The sequence below is a fragment of the Triturus cristatus genome, chromosome 12, assembly GCF_964204655.1.
Source record: "Triturus cristatus chromosome 12, aTriCri1.1, whole genome shotgun sequence".
Taxonomy (NCBI): Eukaryota; Metazoa; Chordata; class Amphibia; order Caudata; family Salamandridae; genus Triturus; species Triturus cristatus.
In genome coordinates, this window is record NC_140595.1 from 65090023 (window position 1) to 65113864 (window position 23842).

Sequence of the window (23842 nt, forward strand, 5' to 3'; positions counted from 1 at the left end):
CCAGCATGGGCAGTGCAGCACCTACCACAGCAACCATGACCACAACAAACACTTCAACACCTATCGCAGCACTAGAGGCCACTAAAACATTTGAAGCACCTTCTAGAGGAGCAGAAACCACCAAAACTGGAACAGACACAACCACTTTTACTCCTATTACTGGAACCGAAACCACCAGAACCCTTTCTGCACCTACCACAGCAACCACTACCACTACAAGCACTTTAGCAACTACCACAGAACTAGAGGCAACTAAAAGCTCTTTAGCACAAACTATAGGAGCAGAAACCACCACCACACCTGGAGCAGAGATAACCACTGCCAATCCGCTGACTGGAGTGGAAACCACCAGAACCAGTTCTGCACCTACCGCAACAGCCAAGACCACTTCAAGAACTTCAGCGCCTACTACAGAAGCTGAGGCCACAAAAGGCACTGCAGAAGCTATTACAGGAACAGAGGTTACCAAAAGCCCTGAAGCCCTTACTGCAGAAGTTGAAACCATAACAATCACAACGGAGACCACCAAGACCACTACAGCTCCTGCTAGTGCTTCAGAAACCTCCAGGAGTAGTGGAGCACCTATCACTGTAGCTGAGACCACTGCACAAACCTCAGCACTTATCACAGCATTAGAGGGCACTAGAAGCCCCACAGCAGCTATTACAGAAATAGTGGCCACCAAAAGAACTGCAGAACGTACATCTACCACATCACTAGAGGCCGCCCAAAGCACTGCTGTTCCTTTAACTGGAGCAGAAACCACCAGAGGCATCATAGCATCTGTCACATCAGCTGAGACCACCACAAGCACTTTATTGCCTACCATAGCACAAGAGGTCACAAGAAGCACTGCAGCACCTATTACAGGTACAAAGGCCTCCAAAAGCGCTGCATCAGCCACTACAGTAGTAGAAACCACAAATGGAGCGGAGACGACCCCAAGCACTTCCACTCCTATCACTGGTGCAGAAACCAACAGGGGCAGTGAAGCACCTACCACAGCAACCACGACCTCTACAAGCACTTCAGCACATACCGCGGAACTAGAGGCCACTAAAAGCTCTGTAGCACCAACTACAGGAGCAGAAACCACCATAACTGGAGTGGAGACAACCCCTGCTACTCCTATTACTGGAGTGGAAACCATCAGAACCAGTTCTGCATCTACCACAGCACCCAAGAGCACCCCTAGCCCTTCAGTACCTACAATAGCAACAGAAGCAACAAGAAGCACCACAGCAGCTGTTTCTGAAAAAGTGACCACCAAAAGCACCGCAAAACATACAACTACCAGAGCACTAGAGGACACCCAAAGCACTGCTCCTCCTATAACTGGTGCAGAAACCTCCAGAGGCAGCATAACAGCTGTCACATCTGCTGAGACCACCATAAGCACACTATTACCTACCACACCACAAGAGGTCAAAAGAAGCACTGTTACACTTTTTACGGGTACAAAAGCCACAGAAAGTGTTGCATCTCGCAGTGTAGTAGCAGAAACCACTACAAGTGGAGCGGAGGCCACTACAAGCACTGCCGCTCATATCATTGGTGCAGAAACCAGCAATGGCAGTGCAGCACCTACCACACCAACCTCGACCGCCACAACACGTCCAGCACCTACCTCAGAACTAGAAGCCACTAAAAGCTCTGTAGCATCCACTACAGGAGCATATACCACTATAACTGGAGAAGAGACAACCACTGCCACTCCTATTACTGGAGCGAAAACCACCAGAACAAGTTCTGAACTTACCACAGCAGCCAAAATCGCTCCAAGCACTTCAGCATTTACAACAGCAGCAGAGGCCACACAAAGCATTGCAGCAGCTATTACAGAAATAGTCACCTCCAAAAGTACTGCAGACCTTACACCTACCACAGCACAAGAGGCTGCCCAAAGCACTGCTGCTTCTATAACTGGTGCAGAAACCACCAAAGGCAGCGTAGCATCTTTCACATCTGCTGAGACCACCACAAGCATTTTATTACCTACAACAGCACATGAGGTCACAAGAAGCACTGTAGCAGCTATTACAGGTACTAAGGCCACTGAAAGTGCTCAATCACCCACTGCAGTAGCAGAAACGACCACAAGCACTGCCGCTCCTACCATTAGTTCAGAAACCAGCAGGCGCAGTGCAGCAACTTCCACAGCAACCACAGACACAAGAATCACCTCAGCACCTACCACAGATGTAGAGGCCACTATAAGCTCTGTGGCATCTATTACTGGAGTGGAATCCACCATCACTGTAGCAGAGACAACAACTGCCCCTCCTATTACTGGAGAGGAAACCACCAGAACCAATTCGGCACCTACCACAGCAGCAAAGACGTCTCCAAGCACTTCAGCACCTACCACTGCAGCAGAGAAAACAAGAAGCACTGCAGCAGCTATTACAGGGATGGTGACCAACAAAAGCCCTGAAGTATTTATTACAAGAGTTGAAACCACAACTATCTCAGTGGAAACCACCAAGAGCAATGCAGCTCTAATTAGTGTTTCAGAAACCAGCAAGAGTACTGGAGAACCTTTGACTTTCTCTGAGACCATTGCAAGCACATCAGCACCTGCCACAGCATTAGAGGTCACAAGAATCCCCTCAGCAGCTATTACAGAAAAAGGGGCCACCAAAAGCACTGCAGAACGTGCATCCACCACAGCACTAGAGACTGCACAAAGCAGTACTGCTCCTTTAACTGGCGAGGAAGCCACCAGAGGCAGCATAGCATCTGTCGCATCAACTGAGACCACCACAAGCATTTCATTACCTACCACAGCACAAGAGGTCACAAAAAGCATTGTTGCACCTATTACAGGTACAAAGGCCACAGCAAGCACTGCATCTCCCACTACAGTAGCAGAAACCGCCATAGGTGGAACAGAGACCATCACAAGCACTGGCACTCCTATCATTGGAGCAGAAACAAACTGGGACAGTGCAGAGCCTACCACACCAACCACGACCACTCCAAGCACTTCAACACCTACCACCGAAGAGTGCACCAAAACCTCTGAAGCACCTACTAGAGAAGCAGAAACCACGATAACTAGAGCAGAGGAAACAACTATTATTCCTACTACTGGAGAGGAAACCACCAGAACCAGTTCTGCACCTACCACGGCAGCCAAGACCACAAGAGGCACTGCAGAAGCTATTACAGGAACAGAGGCCACCAAAAGTCCTACAGCACTTACTACAGAATTTGAAACCACAATAATCAAAGCGGAGACCACCAAGACCACTGCGGCAACTCTTAGTGCTTCAGAAACCTCCAAGGGTAGTGCAGCACCTATCACTGTGGCTGAGACCAGTGCACACACCTCAGTACTTATCACAGCATTAGAGGCCACTAGAAGCCCCATAGCACCTCTTACAGAAATAGTGGCCAACAAAAGCACTGCAGAGCGTACATCTACCACAGCACTAGAGGCCGCCGAAAGCACTGCTGCTCCTTTAGCTGGTGCAGAAACCACCAGAGGCAGCATAGCATCTGTCACATCTGCTGAGACCACCACAAGCACTTTATTGCCTACCACAGCACAAGAGGTCACAAGCACTGTGGCACCCATTACAGGTACCAAGGCCTCCGAAAGCGCTGCATCACCCACTACAGTAGCAGAAACCACCACAAGTGGAGCGGAGACCTCCACAATCACTGCCACTCCTATCATTGCTGCAGAAACCAGCATAGACAGTGCAGCACCAACCACAGCAATCATGGCCAGTACAAGCACTTCAATGCCTCCCACCGAACTCGAGGCCACTAAAACCTCTGAAGCTCCTACAAAAGAAGCAGAAACCATCATAACTGGAGCAGAGGCAACCACTACCACTCCTATTACTGGAGTGGAAACCACCAGAACCAATTCTGCATCCACCACAGCAGCCAATACCACCACAAGCACTTCGATACCTACAACAGCAGCAGAGGCCACAAGAAGCACCACAGCAGCTATTTCTGAAAGCGTGACCACCAAAAGTACTGCAGAACGTACCACATCACTAGAGGCCGCCCAAAGCACTGCTGCTCCTATAACTGGTGTAGAAACGTCCAGAGGCAGCATAGCATCTGTCACATCTGCTGAGACCACCACAAGCATTGTATTACCTACCACAGCACAAGAGGTCACAAGAAGCACTGTAGCGCCTAATATGGGTACAAAGGCCACCGAAAGCGCTGCATCACCAACTACAGCGGCAGAAACCACCACAAGGGGAGTGGGGACCACCACAAGCACTGACGCTTCTATCATTGGTTCAGAAACAAGCAGGGGCAGTGCAGCACCTACCACAGTAACCACGGCTGCTACAAGCACCTCAATGCCTCCCACCGAACTAGAGGCCACTAAAAGCTCTGCAGCACCAAATACAGTAGCAGAAACCACAATAACTGAAGCAGAGACAAACACTGCCACTCCTATTACTGGAGCCGATACTACCAGAACCAGTTCTGCACCTACCACAGCAGCCAGAATCACTCTACCCACTCCACTACCTACTACAGCAGTAGAAGCCACACAAAGCACTGCAGCAGTCACATCTGCTGAGACCACCACAAGCATTTTATTACCTAGCACAGCACAAGAGGTCACAAGAAGTTCTGTAGTACCCATTGCAGGTTCAAAGGCCACCGAAAGTGCTCAGTCACCTACTACCGTAACAGAAACCACCCTAATTGAAGTGGAGACTACCACAAGCACTGCCACTCCTACTACTGAAGCGGTAACTTCCAGAGAAGATACCACAGCACCTGGGACTACAAGAAGTACTGCAGTGACCACCACTGTAGCAGACACTACAACAGGCACTTTGGGATCAAGCAAAGCAACAGAGACCATCAAAATCTCATCTACACCTAGTACAGAACAAGAGGTCACAAAACACGCTTCTGCACTTACCATAGTATCAGAGACCACTGCACAAGCATCCTCACCTTCCACTGCAGCACGGTTCACCACAGGCATTCCAGCACCATTCACAGCAACAGAAGAAACCACAAGCAGTTCAGCCCGCACGGCAGACACAAAGACCATAAGTGCAACTACAGGTACAATATTTATTACTGTAGGACGTTTTCTCTTGTTTGATCCTGGCCTTTCACTGTCACCATTCTCCTCTGTATGCTCTGTCACCACTTTACCTCTCTACTTCTGTTTTCCTCTGTGCTTTACATGGGCAGGTGCAATCTGGTAGTGAGTATTTGCACTTGAACTATTTGAATAGAACACAATCTACACTTCTCAGGACTCCTGCAATATATTTAATGGGGGAGTAACTGCACTTCTCAAGACCAACCCGGTATTTTAATAGTAAGTTCCTGGACTTTTATGTTTCCCTCAAAAGCATTTGTTTTCCTTCTTTGGAATAAACCAGTAAAAGACGAAAGCCAGGATTGACTATCACCCGCTGAGCAAACATGCTCCTTATTGCGTATTATTTAATAAAAATCAATAACAAACACTTAAGTAAATGTTATACTATACAGTATAACAGTTTAATAATAAAGATGGACACTGAAAATGTAAATGTAGAGTTCACTGGAATGATTATTTCTGCTTTATTTGCCACATTTGGGAATCTTGGCATTGTTGCAAGCCTGTTGTAATGTGGCCCTGATGCATGGGAGACCTATGGAATGCTCAACTCTGGAATGTATGTCATGGAGGCGTTGTTAAGTGCTCAGTGAAGGCTTCCTGGCTCAACCCTACTCTAGTCACCTCCACCTTTAAATCTGTAACTTATGAGCAAATTAAATGTTCTTTCCTTTCCACTCCTTCTGTCAGTGCCAGCACTAAGTGTAATGTATTTCACACAGGCCCAATAACAGAAGAGGTCATTGTCCCTATAACTGAGAAGCCAGCAGAGCAACTTCCGGGGGGAAACACTACAACAACTCAACAAACCACACTGACCTCAACAACCATCGGAACAACAGTGACAAGCAAAGGTAAGACTAAGGCTATAGTGGGACATGAGCTGTCAATCCTGGTAGATACCACTAATCATGGGGTGCACTCTGCACTTAAGGGGGTTTCTTTGGGGATAATAGGAGTGATGGGGTAGGATGGGTGTACTGATTAACCGTGAACTCCCTTAACTCAGACAAAAAATTATTGATCTTGGTGGATCTGTGATGACATCACCAGCCTATCACCAGGTGACAACATCCACCCCCAAAAGTTGTATTTGCCAGAAATTCGTTTTTACTGTGATAAAGGCAATTTCAGTTAAAATGTTACTTCACCTGATGGGTGCAAAAAAAGCCCTCACCACTTCCTCTGACTGTGACGAGAAGAAAGGATGCTAAGCAAACCTTTAGCATAGAGTACTATGAACAGATCACTGTAGGTAAACCAAGCAAATTTTTTGACAATGCCACCCTCGTCGCATTCTTTAAGAACCAATAGACAACCAAAGAGCTAAATCGAACCTCAACATAATCTCTGCAAAAAAACACAATAAGAGAACGGATAACCAAGAAAAGACTTACGAAGCAGCAGCATTAGATCTTCGGAGTATGTGTTCATAGTTAGTTGCCTTTAAAAATTTTAAATTTTTCCTTATGCTTTTTACCAGTATGAGAAGATATTCCAAGTGATGGTTTCTGCTCATGGTATAATGGCCGCACAAAATACTGTCCCCAATTACTAAGGTTTTGCGCTTGCTAATGGATGACTCAAAGCGAAACCAACAGGCGCAACGATCAACTATAGATTATAAAGACCATCAGAACATCTCTAAAATGTGTTGCGTTGCTCAAGGGTCTCCACAAACCTTTGTAAATTTGCTCTAATCCTTGCTTCCACTGGAAGGAGAGCTAGTAAAGAGGGACATTTGTATTTGTTTCTGATCCTTCTACGCAGTCTATGCATGCTTGGAACATACTTAAATAAGGCCATGTATTCCAGAAGAAATGTCAGCACTCTAATTGTGTAATGAAACTTTACGTAAATATCCAGATAAATTCCTACTGTTATAGGCTCTGAAGTGCTGTTGTGTTCTGCCTGCCAATATATACATATTATATCACAGTTTCCTGTTATAAGTTAACAGTGCTATGGAATTCTCATGGGAAAGATTTTTACATTTTGGAATCAATTTTCTTTCACTTATTTACTAACCACCCTTTAAAAATGTAAAACATTTATGAAGTTTCTATGATCAGTTTGGTGGGACCTCTCGGTTAATCTGAATGAAGTCTTAATTGTATTTACCAATTGTTAAAAGTAAAGTGGTTAAAAAATATTGAGTTTTAAGTATTGACCTGCACATATAGCGACTTCACAGTATTTTGACTGCACTATATTACTAAGGTAAGTAGATGTGCAGTTATGATAGTAACTCTCCATTTCCCCTGCGTTTGAGTTTCTCGACGATATATGTCCAGGCTGATAATGCTCTAGTCAATATTTTGACTTACAACCTATAAAATGCATCTTTCCTCTGAATGGAGAAGGGGCCAGGGTAAAAACAATCTTATGGCTTCCTACAGGCTTTGTAAATCTAATTGAAAGCAGCAAGACTCATTATTGGGTCAATTACTACTGCTCCGCTAATCCCAAATGGGTGGATAACTGGAGAGTGCAATTCAGGCAAAAATCAACTAACTTGTAATTGACTCCTTGGTACTGAGATGACTGATAAACGTTGTAGAAAATATAGGCCCTGAACATTTACCTAGAAGAAAAGGGCAGGTGGACACAGCAGCCTGCAATGTGTATTTCTCTGTTGTATCTCTCTATTGGCTGAATCTCCCCAAGGGCCCTGCACCGTGTGTGCCATGTGCCTCACACATTCTTTATTGTGCATTGAAACAGACCAGCAAATGTGTAAATGTGCATTACTACATCACAATTCTTGCTTCTTTTAAGTGTGCAAACAGTAACTGCACATGTGTAGCACCCCGTAACTCCCTTTCCACCTCAAGTTTTCAAGCCTGTCTATGATATGAGCTTATAATCGCAATGTGTTCTTCTTTGCCACTACTATAGGGCCCACTACATTCACTGCAGCACCTACCACAGCCCTACAGACCTCCACAAGCACTGCGGCACCACAAACCACCTCAAGCACCGCAGCTCCTACCACAGCTCCACAAACCTCCACAAGCACTGCAGCACCACAAACCACCTCAAGCACTGCAGCTCCTATCCCAGCTCCACAGACCACCACCACAGCTCCTATCACAGGTCCAGAGACCACCAGCACCTTCGCAGCTACTACAAATGCTCCTCAAACCACCCAAATCACTTTGATTCCTACCACAGCTCTCATAACTATCAAAACTGCAGCCATTGTCAACACAGCTCCACCGACCATGAAGCGTACCAATGTTCCTACGACAGCTAAGGAGATTACCACAAGCATTGACGGACTGACCAAAAGGCCAGAGTCCAACAAAACGTCATTTACTGCAACAGTGACAGCTGGTGAGAGCACCATAATCCCTACAAACCCTACCATAACATCAGAGAGCACAACGATTGCTGCAGCAACTACCACAACAGATACCATCCCAGCAACTGCTTCAACTGCAACGCCACCATTAGGAAAGATCATCACAAGCACTTCAATTCTTAGCGCAAGAGCAGACAGCACCACAACCACTCCAGCAAAGATGACAGGAAGTGAAATGACCACGACCACTGTGACATCTACCACAGGAGCTGGCACTACAGAGGGATTCACAACATCTGCCACAGGATCAGACACCACTAAAACCATTGTATTGCCTACCACGGAAGGAGACACGATAAACGTCACTACAGCAAATACTACCAGAGCAAAAGCTATGGCAAGTACTGTCTCAACCACCACAGAGGCAGCAACCACCAAGGTCATGGAAGTACTTTCCACAGGAGGAGAGAGCCCAAAAAGTACTACAGCACCTAAGGAGGGAGTAGAAAGTGCTACAAGCACTGTTTCACTGTCTACAGTAGAAGAGGCTACCACAAGTACTACAGTGCCTAGTACAACAGCTGAGGTCATCACAAGCACTGCAGCAGTCGCAACAGAGCAAGAGGTCATTACAATCTCTCCTGGGGATATCACAGGAGCAGAGAGAACCACAGTCACCCTTGCATCTACCTCAACAGCTAGTACCACAATATCAACGGCCGTAACGACAACAGTAGGCCAGATATCCACAACTCTAGGTCTGATTACTGGAGCAGACAACACCACAACTACTGCAGCAACTACAGAAGCGGGTGGATTTCCCAGGACTACTGCAGCGACAGAGACCACTTCAAGCACTTCACCATCTCTCCTAGCACTGGAAACCACAAGAAGCACTACAGGTGTAGAGGATACCAAAAGCATGGCATCACTCACCACGGCAACAGAAACTATCACAAGTACTGTTTCACCTCCCACAGAAGCAGGCACAACCACAAGAGGAGCAGAACCCACCAAGAGCACTGCTGTTCCTATTACTGGAGAGAAAACTTCCAGAGTCAGTGCAGGACCTATCACAGGAGCCGAGACAAGTACAAGCAGTCCAGCAGTAGCCACAGCACCAGAAACCAGTAGAATCATTACAGCACCAACCACAACAGGAGTGGCCACTATAGCAACTGCAGCAAGTACAAGAGCAGAAGGAATCTTCACAGGCTCTACAAGCATTAGCATGGGAGCAGAAAGCACCACAACCACAGCAGCACCTTCCACCACAGGAGAAATAAGCAGAACCGCTATTTGCTCTCACACAGCAGAGGGGACCGTAAGAACCACTATATCATCTACCACAGCAGCGGGGACCTTAACTGGCAATTCAGAACCTACTACCACACAAGAGGCCAGGGCAAGTGCTGCAATAAGGATGACAGAAATAGCGGCCACCAAAAGCACTCCAGCACTTACAACAGGAGCAGTAACCACAATAAGCAATACGGAGACCACCAACAGCAATGCCGCTCCTATTACTGGTGTGGAAACTACCAAAGGCAGTGCAGAACCTACTACAGCAGCAAAGTCCACTACAAGCACTTTAGTAATGATCACACCACTAGAGGCCACCAAAAGCACTGCTACTCCTATCACTGCTGCAAAAACCACTAGAGGCAGTGCGGCAACTACCACATTACTCAAGACCACTACAAGCACATCAGTACCTACCATAGCACCAGATGCCACAAGAAGCATGGCAAAACCTATCACAAGAACAGAGGCCACCAAAAGTGCAGCAACACCCACTACAGGAGCAGAAACCACCACAAGTGAAGCAAAGACCACTACAATAACTGCCAATCCTATAATTGGCACAGGAACCACTAGGGGCAGTGCCGCACCAACCACAGCAATCACGGCCACTACAAGCACTTCAGCACCTAACACAAAAATAGAGGCCACTCAAAGCTCTGTAGCACCTACTACAGGAGCAGATATCTCCAGAACTGGAGCAGAGACAACCACTGCTACCACTATTACTGGAGAGGAAACCACCGGAATCGGTTCTCCACCTACCACAGCAGCCAAGACCACTCCAAGCACTTCAGCACCTACCACAGCAGCAGAGGCCACAAGCAGCACTGCAGCTACTATTACACGAATGGTGGCCACCAAAAGCCCGAAAGCACTTTCTACAGGAGTTGAACCCACATCAATCACAGTGAAGACCACCAAGACCACTGCAGCTCCTCTTGGGGCTTCAGAAACCACCAAGGGGAGTGCAGTACCTATCACTGTAGCTGAGCTCACTGCACACACCTTAGCACGTACTACAGCATTAGAGGTCACTAGAAGCCCCATATCACCAATTACAGAACTAGCCATCTCCAAAAGCGCTGCAGAACTTACACCTACCACACCACTAGAGGCCACCCAAAGCTCTGCTGCTCCTAAAACTGGTGGAAAAACAACCAGTATCAGTGTAGCATCCGTCACATCAGCTGAGACCACCACAAGCATTTTATTACCTACCACAGCACAAGAGGTCACAAGAAGCACTGTAGCACCATTTACAGGTACCAAGGCCTCCGAAAGCGCTGCAACACCCACTACAGTAGCAGAAATCACCACAAGTGGAACAGAGACCACAACACGCACTGTCACTCCTATCACTGATGCAGAAACCAGCAGGGGAAATGCACCACCAACCACAACCTCTACAAGCACTACAACACCTACCACAGAGCTAGAGGCCACTAAAACCTCTGAAGCACCTACTAGAGGAGCAGAAACCACGATAACTGGAGGAGAGACCACCACTCCTATTACTGGAGCTGAAACCATCAGAACCAGTTTTGCACCTACCACAATAGCTAAGACTACCCCAAGCACTTCTGAATCTACAACAGCAGCAGAGACCACAAGAAGCACCACAGCAGCTATTTCAGAAAGAGTGACCACCAAAAGCACTGCAGAACGTACACCTACCACAGCACTAGAGGCCAGCCAAAGCACTGCTGCTCCTATAACTGGTGCAGAAACTACAAGCGGCAACAAAGCATCGGTCACATCTGCTGAGACCACCACAATCACTCTATTACCTACTATAGCACAAGAGGTCACAAGAAGCACTGTAGCACCTATTACGGATACAAAGGCCACTGAAAGCGCTGCATCACCTACTACAGTAGCAGAAACCAGCACAAGTGGAGCGGAGACCACCACAAGCACTGCCACTGCTATCATTGGTGCAGAAACCACCAGGGGCAGTGCAGCACCTACCATAAGAACCACAACCACTACAAGCACTTCAGCACCTACCACAGGACTAGAGGCCTCTAAAACCTCTGAAGGACCTTCTTCGGGACCAGAAACCACCATAACTGGAGCAGAGACAACCACTGCCAATCCTATTACAGGAGCAGAAACCACCAGATCCAGTTCTGCACCTACCACAGCAGCCAGAATCAATATAGCCAGTCCAGCACCTACAACAGCAGCAGAGCACACACAAAGCACTACAGCAGCTATTACAGAAATAGTCACCTCCAAAAGTACTGCAGAAAGTACACCTACCACCGCACTAGAGGCCGCCCAAAGCACTGCTGCTTCTATAACTGGTGCAGAAACCACCAGAGGCAGCAAGCCATCTGTCACATCTGCTGAGACCACCATAAGTGCTTTATTGCCTAGCACAGCACAAGAGGTCACAAGAAGCACTGTAGCACCTATTACAAATACAAAGGCCACCAAAAGTGGTGCATCGCCCACTACAGTAACAGAAACTACCACAAGTGGAGCAGAGACCATCAGAAACACTGCCACTCCTTTCACTGGTGCAGAAACCAGCAGGGGCAGTGCAGCACCTACTACAGCAACCACGACCACTACAAGCACTGCAACACCTACCACAGAACTAGAGGCCACTAAATCATCTGAAGCACCTACTAGAGAAGCAGAAACCACGTTAACTGAAGCCGAGGCGACCATTACCACTCATATTACTGTAGCGGAAACTACCAGAGCCAGTTCTCCACCTACCACAGCAACCACTACCACTACAAGCACTTCAGAACCTACCACAGAACTAGAGGCCACTAAAAGCTCTGTAGCACCACCTTCACGAGCAGTAACCACTGCTACTCCGATTACTGGAGTGGTAACCACCAGAACCAGTTCTGCACCAACCACAGCAGCCAAGACCACTTCAAGCACTTCAGCACCTACCACAGAAGCGGATGCCACACGAGGCACTGCAGAAGCTATTACAGGAACAGAGGTCACCAAAAGCCCTGCAGCACTTACCACGGGAGTTGAAACTACAACAATCACAGCGGAGACCATCAAGAGCACTGCAGCTCCCCTTAGTGCTTCAGAAACATCCAGGAGTAGTGCAGCACCTATCACTGTGGCTGAGACCACTGCACACACCTCAGCACTTATCACAGCATTAGAGGCCACTAAAACCTCTGTAGCACCACCTACAGGAGGAGACACTCCCATGACTGGAGGGGAGACAAACACTGCCACTCCTATTACTGGAGTGGAAATCACCAGAATCAGTTCTGCACCTACCACAGCAGCCAAGACCACTTCAAGCACTTCAGCACCTACCGCCGAAGCAGAGGCCACAAGAGACACAGCAGACGCTATTACAGGAACAGAGGCCACCAAAAGCGTTGCAGCACTTACTACAGGAGTTGAAACCACAACAATCTCAGTGGCGACCACCAAGACATCTGCAGCTACAATTAGTGTTTCAGAAACCACCAAGAGTAGTACAGCACCTATCGGTGTAGCTGAGGCCACTGAGCACACATCAGCACCTGTCACAGCATTACAGGCCACAAAAAGCCTCACAGCACGCATTACAGAAATAGTGGCCACCAAAAGCACTGCAGAACTTACACCAACCACAGCACCAGAGGCTGCTAAAAGCACTGCTATTCCTATAACTGCTGCAGAACCCACCAGAGGCAGCAAGGCATCTGTCACATCTGCTGAGACCACCACAAGTGCTTTATTGCCTACCACAGCACAAGAGGCCACAAGAAGCAATGTAGCACCTATTGCAGGTGCACAGGCCACTGAACGTGCTGTATCACCCACTACAGTAACAGAACCAACTACAAGTGGAGCAGAGACCACCACCAGCACTGCCACTCCTATCATTATTGCAGAAACCAGCAAGGATAGTGCAGCACCTACCACAGCAACCACGACCACTACAAGGACTTCAGTACCTACCACCAAACTAGAGGCCACTAAAACCTTTGAGGCACCTACTAGAGGAGCAGAAACCTCCATAGCTGGAGCAGAGACTACCATTACTATTCCTGTAGTAGAAATCACCAGAGGCAGTGCAACACCTACCGCAGAAGACAAGACCACTCAAAGCACTTCAGCACATACCACAGCACCTGGGACTCCAAGAAGTACTGCTGTGATGACCACAGTAGCAGACACTACAACAAGCGCTTTGGGATCAAGCAAAGCACCAGAGACCATCAAAATCGCATCTACCCCTACTACAGAACAAAAGGTCACAAAATACACTTCTGCACTTACGATAGTATCAGAGACCACTGCACAAGCATCCTCACCTTCCACTGCAGCACGGTTCACCACAGGCATTCCAGCACCATTCACAGCACCAGAAGCAACCACAAGCAGCGCAGCCCGCACGGCAGACACAAAGACCACAAGTGCAACTGCAGGTACAATATTTATTACTGTAGGATGTTTCATCTTGTTTGATCCTGGCTTTTCACTGTCACTGTTCTCCTCTGTATGATCTGTCACAGCTTTACCTACTAGGGAATATCTAGTATTGAGTATTTGCACTTAAACTATTTGAATAGAAGAGTATCTGCACTTCTAATGACTACGGCAATATATTTAGCGGGGAAGTAACTGCACCTCTCAGGAGCAAACAGGCACTTTAATATGAATCCCTGGACTTCTGTGTTTCCCTAAAAAGCGTTAATTTTCCTTCTTTAGAATACGCCTGTAAAAGACTTAAGCCGGGATTGACTATCACTCTCTGAACAAACTTGCTCATTATTGCACTTGCTTTATAGGAATCAGCAGCAAACATTTAAGTAAATGGAAACTATACAGTATAACAGTTTAATAATAAAGACAGACACTGAAAATGAAAATGTAGAGTTCAGTGGAATGATTATTTCTGCTTTATTTGCCTCCTTTGGGAATCATGGCATTGTTGCAAGCCTGTTGTAATGTGGCCCTGATGCATGGGCGACCTATGGAATGCTCAGCTCTGAAATGCATGTCACGGAGGCGTTGATAAGAGCTCAGTGAGGGCTTACTGGCTCAACACAACGCAAGTCACCGCCATTTTTAAATCTGTAACTTGAGAGCAAATGAAATGTTCTTTTCCATTTCACTCGTTTAGTCAGTGCCAGCACTAAGTGTAGGGCCATAGTGGGACATGAGCTGTCAATCCTGGTAGGGGGGGGGGGGGTGCACTCTGCAAATAAGTGGGTTTCTTGGGGGATATTGGGAATGATGGGGTAAGATGGGTGTACGGATTAACATGTGACCTCCCTACACTCAGACGAAGAATCTTTGATCTTGGTGGGTGTCTGATGACATCACCAGCCAATCCCCAGCTGACCACATCCACCTCCAAGAAGTTGTATTTGCCAAAAATTAGTTTTCCTTAACTTTGTTAAAGGCAATTTCAGTTAAAATGTTACTTCACTTGCTGGGTGCAAAAACACCCTCACCGCTTCCTCTGACTGTGACAAGAAGAAAGGATGCTAAGCAAACCATTAGCACAGAGTACTATGAACAGAACGTACGTAAATAACGCATATTTTTTTACGATGTCACCCTTGTCATATTTTTTAAGAACAAGTAGAGACAGACCTGAATCGAACCTGAACATAAACCTAACATAATGTCCAAGGAATGACTAACCAAGTAGCAGCATTAGACCATCGGAGTAGGTGCTAGTAGTTAGTTGCCTTAAAAATCTAACATCTTTCCTTATGCTTTGGACCAGGATGAAATTATACTACAAGTGATGGTTTCTGCTCATGGCATTATTGCCCCTCAAAATACTGTCCCCAATTACTAAGGCTTTGCGCTTGCTAATGCATGACTCACATCGAAACCAACAGGCGGAACAATCAACTATAGATGAAAAAGGCCATCAGAACAGCTCACAAATGTGTTGCTTTGCTCAAGGGTCTCCACAAACCTTTGTATATGTGCTCTAATCCTTGCTTCCACTGGAAGTAGAGCTAGTAAAGAGGCACATTTGTATTTGTTTCTGAATCTTCCAAGTAGTCTGTGCCTGCTACATGTATGTAGACCTTTTATACCAGAATTAAGAAATGACAGCACTCTGATTGTGTAATTCATTGAAACTTGACATAAATATCCAAATATATTCCTGCTGCTGTAGGCTCTGAAGTGCTGCTGTGTTCTGCCTGGCAAAATATACATTATATCGCAGTTTCCTGGTATAAGCTAGCAGGGATATAGGTTTTTCATGGGAAATATTAAATTTTTGGAAACAACTTACTTTTACCTGTTTACTAACGACCGTTTAAAAATATAAACCTTTTTATGAATTTTGTATAATAACTTTTGAGACTTCTTGGGTAATCTGAATAAAGTTGAAATTGAGTTTACCGAAAGTTAAAATGCATGTGGTTAAAAAATTTATAGTTTTAAGTATTGACCTGCACATATAGCGACTCCACAATATATTGACTGGCACTATATACTAAGATAAGTAGATGTGACTTTGTCATATTTAATCTCAATTTCCCCTGCATTTGCGTAGTTTGACGATGTATGTCCAGACTGATATTTCTTTGGTCAATATTTTGACTTATGCTGCAGAGAATGCAGGCCCAAACATTTACCTAGAAGAAAAGAACAGGAGGACACTATAGCTTGCAATGTGTCTTTCTCTGTTGTATCTCTCTATTGGCTAAATCTCCCCAAGAGCCCTGCACCGTGTGTGCCTTGTGCCTCACTCATTCATTATTGTGCATTGAAACAGAACAGCAAATGTGTAAATGTGCATTACTACATCACAATTCTTGCTTCTTGCTTGTGTGCAAACAGTAATTGTGCACTTGTAGCATCTCACATTTCCCTTTCCAACTCAAGCTTTCAAGCTTGTCTATGATATTAGCTTTTAATTACAATGTGTTCTTCTTTACCACTATTGTAGGTCCCACTACAAGCACTGCAGCACCTACCACAGTTCCACAGACCTCCACAAGCACTGCAGCTCCACAAGCCACTTCAAGCACTGCAGCTCCTACCACAGCTCCACAGACCACCACCACAGCTCCTACCAAAGGTCCAGGGAGCACCTCGGAAGGTCCCCAATCCACCCAAATGACATCAATTCCTACCACAGCTCAGTGGACTACCAAAAATGCAGCCACTGCCAACACAGCTCCAACGACAACTATGAGTGCTGTTGTTACTACGACAGCTAAAGAGATTAGCACAAGCAAAAATGGACCAATCAACAAAACCATCTCTACTGAAACAGTGACAGCTGGTGAGAGCACCATAACCCCTACAAACTCTACCACAACAGCAGAGAGCACCACAATTGCTGCAGCAACTACCACAACAACAGGTACCATCCCAACGACTGCTGCAACAACGCCATTAGACAAGATCATCACAAGCACTTCAAGTCTTAGTGCAGGAACTGAAAGCACCACAATCAATGCAGCAATAACGACAGAAGGTGAAGCCACCCCAACCCCTGTTGCATCTATCACTGGAGCTGGCACCACAGAGGAAACTGCAACATCTGCCACAGGATCATACACTGCTAAAACAATTGCGTTGCCTACCACAGAAGGAGACACCACCAAAATCACTACAGCATACACTACAGGAGCAAAAGTCTCAGCAAATAGTGCCTCAACCACCATAGTGGCATCGACTACTGCCATCACGGAAGTATTTGCTACAGGAGCGGAGGGCCCAAAAAGTACTACAGCGCCTACAAAGGGAGCGGAAAAGGCTACAAGCAGTGTCTCACTGTTTACAGTAGCAGAGGTTACCACAAGTTCTGCAGTGCCAACTACAACAGCTGAGGTAATCACAAGCACTGCAGCAGTCACAACAGGGCCTGAGGTCATCACAACGTCTCCTGGGCCTACCTCAGGAGCAGAGAGCACAACAGTCACTGTAGCATCTACCACAACAGCTAGCACCACAATAACAATATCAGCAACTGCAACAGTAGGCCAGATATCCACAACTCTAATCACTGGAGCAGACAGCACCACAACTACTGCAGCAACTACTAAAGCGGGTGAAATAACCGGGACTACTGCAGCGTCTACCACAGGTACAGAGACCACCTCAAGCACTTCAGACCCTATAATAGTGCTAGAAACCACAAGAAGCACTACAGGAGGCGAGGCCACCAAAAGCATGGATTTCCCTACCACAGGAACAGAAACAACAACAATAACTTTCGCACCCACAACTGAAGCAGGAACCCCCACAAGAGGAACAGTGACTACCAAGGGCACTGTCGCTCCTATTACTGGAGAAGAAACAACCAGAGGCAGTGCAGGAACTACCACAGCAGCCGAGGCAACTACAAGTACTTCAACACCTTCCATAGAACCGGGGAGCACAAGCAGCACTGCTGCACCTACAACACCAGGCAATGTCTCTATAAGCATTGCAGCACCTACTAAAACAGGAGGGACCTCTATGCTAACCGTATCAAGTACATCAGCAAGCAGTTTCAGTACAAGCTCAACACGCTCTACAGGAGCAGAAAGCACCATAGCCACTGCAACACCTTCCACTACTGATGGAATAACTAGAAATACTGCAGCATCTACCAGAGCAATAGAGACCACTACGTCAGCAGTGATAACCACAAGAAGCACTATAGGGGCGGAGGCTACCAAAAGCGTGGCACCTACAACAGGAGCAGAAGCCAACACAACTACTGTTTCGCCTACCACAGAAGCAGGAACTCCCACAAGTGGAGCAGAGGTCACTAAGAGCACTGATACTCCTGTTACTGGAGCAGGAACTACCAGAGGCAGTGCAGGACTTACCACAGCAGCCGAGACAACTACAAGCACACTAACACCTATGACAGCATCAGAAACCACAAGAAGCAATCCAGCACCTAACACAACAGCAAGGGTGACAATAACAACTGCAGCAAGTTCAACAGCAGGCGGGATCATCACAGGCTTTACAAGTCCAAGCCCGGGAGCCGAAAGCACCACAACCACAGCAGCACCCCTCACCACAGGAGGAGTAATCAGAACTACTACATCTACCACATCAGTTGAGCCATTAGCACACAGTTCAGAACCTACCACAGCACAAGACAACAGAGGAAGTACTGTGATTCCTATTACAGGAATAATGTCAACCAAAAGCACTGCAGCACTTACAACAGGAGCAGAAACCACATCAAGCACAGTGGACACCACACAAAGCATGGCCGCTCCTATAACTGAGGCAGAAACCACCAGAGACAGTGCAGCACCTTTCACATCAGTGAAAACCACTACAGGTACTTCAATACCTACCACAGCACTAGAGGTTACAAGAACCACTGCAGCACCTATTACTGGAACAGATGCCACCAAAAGCGCTACAGAACCTACTACAGCAGCAGAAACTACCATAAATGGAGCAGAGATAATCACTGCCACTGCTATTACTGTAGCAGAAAGCTCCAGAGCCAGTAATGCATCCACCACAGCAGCCGATACTACTTCAAGCACTTCAGCACAGACCACACGCACTGCTGCTCCTATAACTGATACAGAAAGCACCACTGGCAGAGCTGCACCTATCACATCAGCGGAGAGGACTACAAGATCTTCAGTACCCACCGCAGCCCAGGAGACCACAAGTGGCACTACAGTACCAAATACAGGAACAGAGGCCTCCGAAGGTTCGGCAGCACCTACTACAGGAGCACAAACCACCATAAGTGGAGCAGGGATGACAACCGCCAATACCTTTACTGGAGCAGAAACCCCAAGAGCCAGTGCTGCACCTACCACAGCAACCACTACCCCTACAAGCACTTCAGCACCTACCGCCGAAGAAGAGACCACAAGAAGCACTGCAGCATCTATTACAGGAATAGTGGCCACGAAAAGCACTGCAGGACTTACTACTGGAACGAATGCCACAACAAGCGCAGTTGAGACCACCAAGAGCACTGTCGCTTCTGTTACTGGTTTGGAAACCACTAAGGGCCGCGCTGCACTTTTCACTGCAGCTGAGAGCACGACAAGCACTTCAGCACCCATCACAGCACTAGAGGACACAAGAAGCACTCCAGCTCCTATTACAGGAACAGAGGCCACCAAAAGTCCTGCTGCACTTACAACAGGAGCAGAAACCACACTGAGTACTGCAGAGCAAATCACGAGCACTGTCGCTCCTATAAATAGTGTAGAAACACCCAGAGGCAGTGCAGCACCTGTCACAAAAGCCAGGAACACTGCAATCACTTCCGCACCTGTCACAGGACTGGACGTCGCCAAAAGCACTGCTGCTCCTTTAACTGGTACAGAAACCACCAGTGGCAGTGCAGTATCTCTCACATCAGCCAAGACCAGTACAAGCAGTTTAGTACCTACCACAACGGTAGAGATCTCAAGAAGCACAGCAGCACCTATGCAAGGAACAGAGGCCACTAAAAGTGCAGAAGTGCCTACTGTAGCAGTAGAAACCACCAGAAGTGGAGTGGAGACCACCACACGCAGTGCCACTCCTATTACTGGGACAGAAACCACCAGAAGCAGTGCAACACCTATCACAGAATCCAAGACAACTACAAGCTCTTCAGCAAGTACCACAGCACCAGGGACTGCAACAAACACTGCAGCAATTACCACAGTAGCAGAAATGACAACAATCATTTTGGGATCAAGCAAAGCACCAGAAACCATCAAAATCACAGCTACCCCTACCACAAATCATGAAGGCACTCAAAGCACTTCTGCACTTACCATAGTATCAGAGACCACTGCACGAGTGTCACCACCTTCCACAGCAGCACCGTTCACCACAGGCATTCCAGCACTATTCACAGCACCAGAAGCAACCACAAGCAGTGCAGCACGCACGGCAGACACAAAGGCAACAAGTGCAACTGCAGGTACAATATTTGCTACTGCAGAGCGTTTTCTCTTGTTTGAGCCTGGCCTTTCACTGTCACTGTTCTCCTCTGTATGCACTTTTACAACTCTGCCTCTGCTTCTGTTTTCCTTCCTTGAAATGAGCCTTTAAGAGACAGAGCTGGGATCGAACATCCTCCGCTGAGTAAGCATGCTCTCATTATTACATTTTGTTACTGAGCATCTCTAGCACACGTTTTACTGCACGTTAAACTATACACCTTAACATGTTAATAACAAAGACAGAAACTGAATATGAAAATGTAGAATTCAGTAAAATGATTATTTCTGATTTATTTGCCTCAGTTGGGAATCATGGCATTGTTGCAAGCCTGTTGAAATGTGGCCCTGATGCATTGGCGACCTATGGAATGCTCAGCTCTGGGATGTATGTCACGGAGGCGTTAGTAAGGGATCAGTGAGGGCTTCCTGGCTCAACGCTACCCTAGTCACCACCACCTTTAAATCTGTAACTTGAGAACTTTCTCTCCACTCCTTTAGTCAGTGCCAGCACTAAGTGTAATGTCTTTCACACAGGGCCAATAACAGAAGAGGTCATTGTCCCTATGACTGACAAGCCAGCAGAGCAACTTCCGGGGGGAAACACTACAACAACTCAACAGACCACACTGACCTCAACAACCATCGGAACAACAGTGACAAGCAAAGGTAAGCCTAAGGCTATAGTGGGACATGAGCTGTCAATCCTGGTAGATACCACTAATCATGGGGGTGCACTCTGCACATAAGGCAGTTTCCTTGAGGGGATATTGGGAATAATGGGATAGGATAGGTGTACGGATCAGCCCGTGACCTCTCTACACTCAGATGAAAAATCATTAATCTTGGTGGGTGTATGATAACATCACAAGCCAATCACCAGATGACCACCTCCACCCACAAGATTTTGCATTTGCCAGAAATTATTTTTGCTATACTTTCTTAAAGGCCATTTCAGTTAAAGTGTTACTTCTCCTGATGGGTGCAAAAACACCACCAGTGCCTCCTGTGACTGCGTCAGTAGAAGGAATAATGCTAATCAAACCTTTATTATAGTGTATTATGAACAGAAGAATGCACATAAATTAGGCACATTTTTTGACAATGTCACCCTCATCACATTCTTTAAGAACTAGTAAACACTCACAAAGTAAAATCGAACCTGAACATAATCTCTGTAAAAAAGACCACTTAGAGAAAAGATAACCAAGCAATGACTTAACGACGTACCAGTATTAGACCCTCGGAGTAGTTGCCCGTAGTTAGTTGCCTATAAAAATCTAACATTTTCCTCTATGTGTTGGGCCTGGGTGAGAATATACTACAAGTGATAGTTTTTGCTCATGGTATTATGGCCCTACAATATACTGTCCCCCACATATACTAAGTTTTTGTGCTTGCTAATGCGTCACTCAAATCAAAACAAATAGGTGCAACAACCAGCTATAGATTAAAAAGGCCCTTAGAACAGCTCGAAAATGTGTTGCGTTATTCAAGGACCTCTACAAACCTTTGTAAATTTGCTCTAATCCTTCCTTCCACTGGCAGTAGAACTAGTAAAAACTGACATTTCTATTTTTTCTGAGTATTCCACATAGTCTATGCATGCTTGGAATATACTTAAATGTGGCCTTTTATACCAGAAATAAGAAATTATAGCACTCCAATTGTGCAATGAAATTTGACAGAAGTATCCAAATGAGTTACTACAGTTGCAGACTCTGAAGTGCTGTTGTGTTCTGCCTCCCATTATATGCATTATATCACAGTCTCCTATTAAAAGCCAGCAGGACTATGGAATGTTCATGAGAAAGGATTTTCACATTTTCGAATCAACGTTCTTTTACCTATTACTAACAACCCTTTAAAAATGCAAATTTAGAATGAAATTTGTATGATCTCATTTGTGAGACTTCTTGGTTAATCTGAATAAATTCAAAATTAAATTGACCCAAAGTAAAAATTGATGTGGTTAAAAAATATTGAGTTTTAAGTATTGACCTGCACATATAGCGACTCCACAATATATTGGCTTGCACTTTGTTACTAAGGTAAGTAGATGTGCAGTTATCATAGTAAATCTCCATTTCCCCTGTGTTTGTGTAGTTTGACGATATATGTCCAGACTGATATTCCTTTGGTCAATATTTTGACTTACAACCTATAAAATGCGTCTTACACTGACTGGAGAAGGGCTTAGAGTAAAAAAAATGTACAGCCTCCAACGAGCTGTTTAAAGCAAATTTAGTGAAAGCGGACACATTATTGGGTCAATTAATAGTGGTCCGCTCATCCTGAATGGGTAGATAGCTGAAGAATCAAATTCAGGCCAAACTCAACTAACTTGTAATGGACTACTTGGTACTGAGATAACTGCTCAATCTTGTAGAAAATATAGGCCCTGAACAATTACCTAGAAGAAACTGGCAGGTGGACACAGCAGCCTGCAATGTGTCTTTCTCTGTTGTATCTGTTTATTGGGTGAATCTCCTCAAAGACCCTGCACTGTGTGTACCTTGTGCCTCACACATTCATTATTGTGCATTGAAACAGAATAGCAAATGTGTAAATGTGCATTCTACATCCGTATTCTTGCTTCTTGCTTGTGTCCAAAGAGTAATTGTGCACTTGTAGCACCCCACAGCTCCCTTTCCACCTCAAGCTTTCAAGCCTATCTATAATGTTAGCTTGTAATTGAAATGTGTTATTCTTTACCACTATTGTAGGTCCCACTACAAGCACTGCAGCACCCACCACAGCTCCTCTGACCTCCACAAGCACTGCAGCTCCACAAACCACCTCACGCACCGCAGCTCCAACCACAGCTCCACAGACCACCACCACAGCTCCTTCCAAAGGTCCAGAGACCACCAGCACCTCTGCAGCTACTACAACTGCTCCCCAAATCACTTCAATTCCTACTACAGCTATGATGACTACCAAAAATGCAGCCACTGCCAACACAACTCCACCGACCACTACTAATAGTACTGCTGCTCCTCTAACAGCGCAAGTGGTTACCACAAGCACCGAAGGACTGATCAAGAGACATGAGTCCACGGCAACCACCTCCACTGCACCAGTGACAGTTGGCGAGAGAACCACAACCACTACAATTCATACCACAACAGCAGAGAGCAGCACAGTAGTTGCAGCAACTACCACAACAACAGGTACCATCCCATCAACTGCTGCAACTACACCATTAGGCAAGATCAACACAAGCACTTCAAGTCTTAGTACAGGAGCAGAAAGCACCAC

At 46.3% G+C, this 23842-nt stretch overlaps 1 protein-coding gene across 1 annotated transcript in view; it reads left to right on the forward strand.

The window, feature by feature from the left end:
- Positions 1 to 23842, forward strand: part of MUC16 (mucin 16, cell surface associated) — a 245625-nt gene that overhangs the window by 125334 nt on the left and 96449 nt on the right. The window contains exons 10-12 of the mRNA XM_085637002.1: positions 5827 to 5958; positions 16612 to 20562; positions 21119 to 21250. Coding sequence (XP_085493128.1) covers positions 5827 to 5958; positions 16612 to 20562; positions 21119 to 21250 — 4215 coding nt within the window. The remainder of the gene's footprint in view (positions 1 to 5826; positions 5959 to 16611; positions 20563 to 21118; positions 21251 to 23842) is intronic.